Genomic DNA, 669 nt, shown 5'->3' with positions numbered 1-669 from the left:
TGCGTCTCAGCTTTGTACAGATTGTGGTACCATACTCCCAGTAAAGCTAATATAACTGGCGCCTATAGTATTTCGTTATTAAAACAAGATTACAAAAATAACATAGAAAATTCAAATATACACTCACGTTCTTTTCCAATGGAGCAGTGCAGAAGTGTTGATCCATAAAATTTGCTCCGTTCAATAATTTCTCGAAATTGTCAAACCCGATAGCTAGACAAATGGATAAACCGATAGCTGACCACAGTGAATAACGTCCTCCGACCCAATCCCAAAATCCAAACATGTTCTTTTCGTCAATACCGAACTCTTTTACTTTCTGATTGTTAGTAGACAGAGCAACGAAGTGACACGCGACTGCTGCAGGCTGTAAAACAATTATTATAAACGCATCTAATTTGAAACTTCGGTTCAGTCCACCTCATAGTTTCGTACTTACATTTTTCATAGACTCTAACAGCCACAGTTTGGCTGAAGTCGCGTTTGTTATTGTTTCTTGAGTAGTAAACGTTTTCGATGCAATTATGAACAGAGTTGTTTCTGGATTCAGTTTCTTTAAAGTTTCTGCGATGTGAGTACCGTCTATGTTGCTAACGAAATGAACTCGCGGCCCTACGTGGTACGCCTTCAGTGCTTCTGTCACCATTAAAGGGCCCTGTACAAATGAAA

The 669-nt window shown here is 39.2% G+C and overlaps 1 protein-coding gene across 1 annotated transcript; it reads right to left on the bottom strand.

The window, feature by feature from the left end:
- Positions 1-5: 5 nt before the first annotated feature.
- Positions 6-663, bottom strand: LOC108630409 (glucose-6-phosphate isomerase-like; the record flags this gene model as incomplete). The annotated part of the gene is made up of 3 exons (XM_018033711.2): positions 440-663; positions 128-367; positions 6-62 (listed from the first exon to the last, which is right to left on the bottom strand). Coding segments are annotated over exons 1-3 (504 nt in total), but the record flags the coding sequence as incomplete, so codon positions are not given.
- Positions 664-669: the final 6 nt, after the last annotated feature.

This window comes from Ceratina calcarata, unplaced genomic scaffold (genome assembly GCF_001652005.2).
Source record: "Ceratina calcarata isolate Rehan_Ccalc_2016 unplaced genomic scaffold, ASM165200v1 scaffold7358, whole genome shotgun sequence".
Taxonomy (NCBI): domain Eukaryota; kingdom Metazoa; phylum Arthropoda; class Insecta; order Hymenoptera; family Apidae; genus Ceratina; species Ceratina calcarata.
This window is presented reverse-complemented; position numbering and strand designations above follow the sequence as displayed.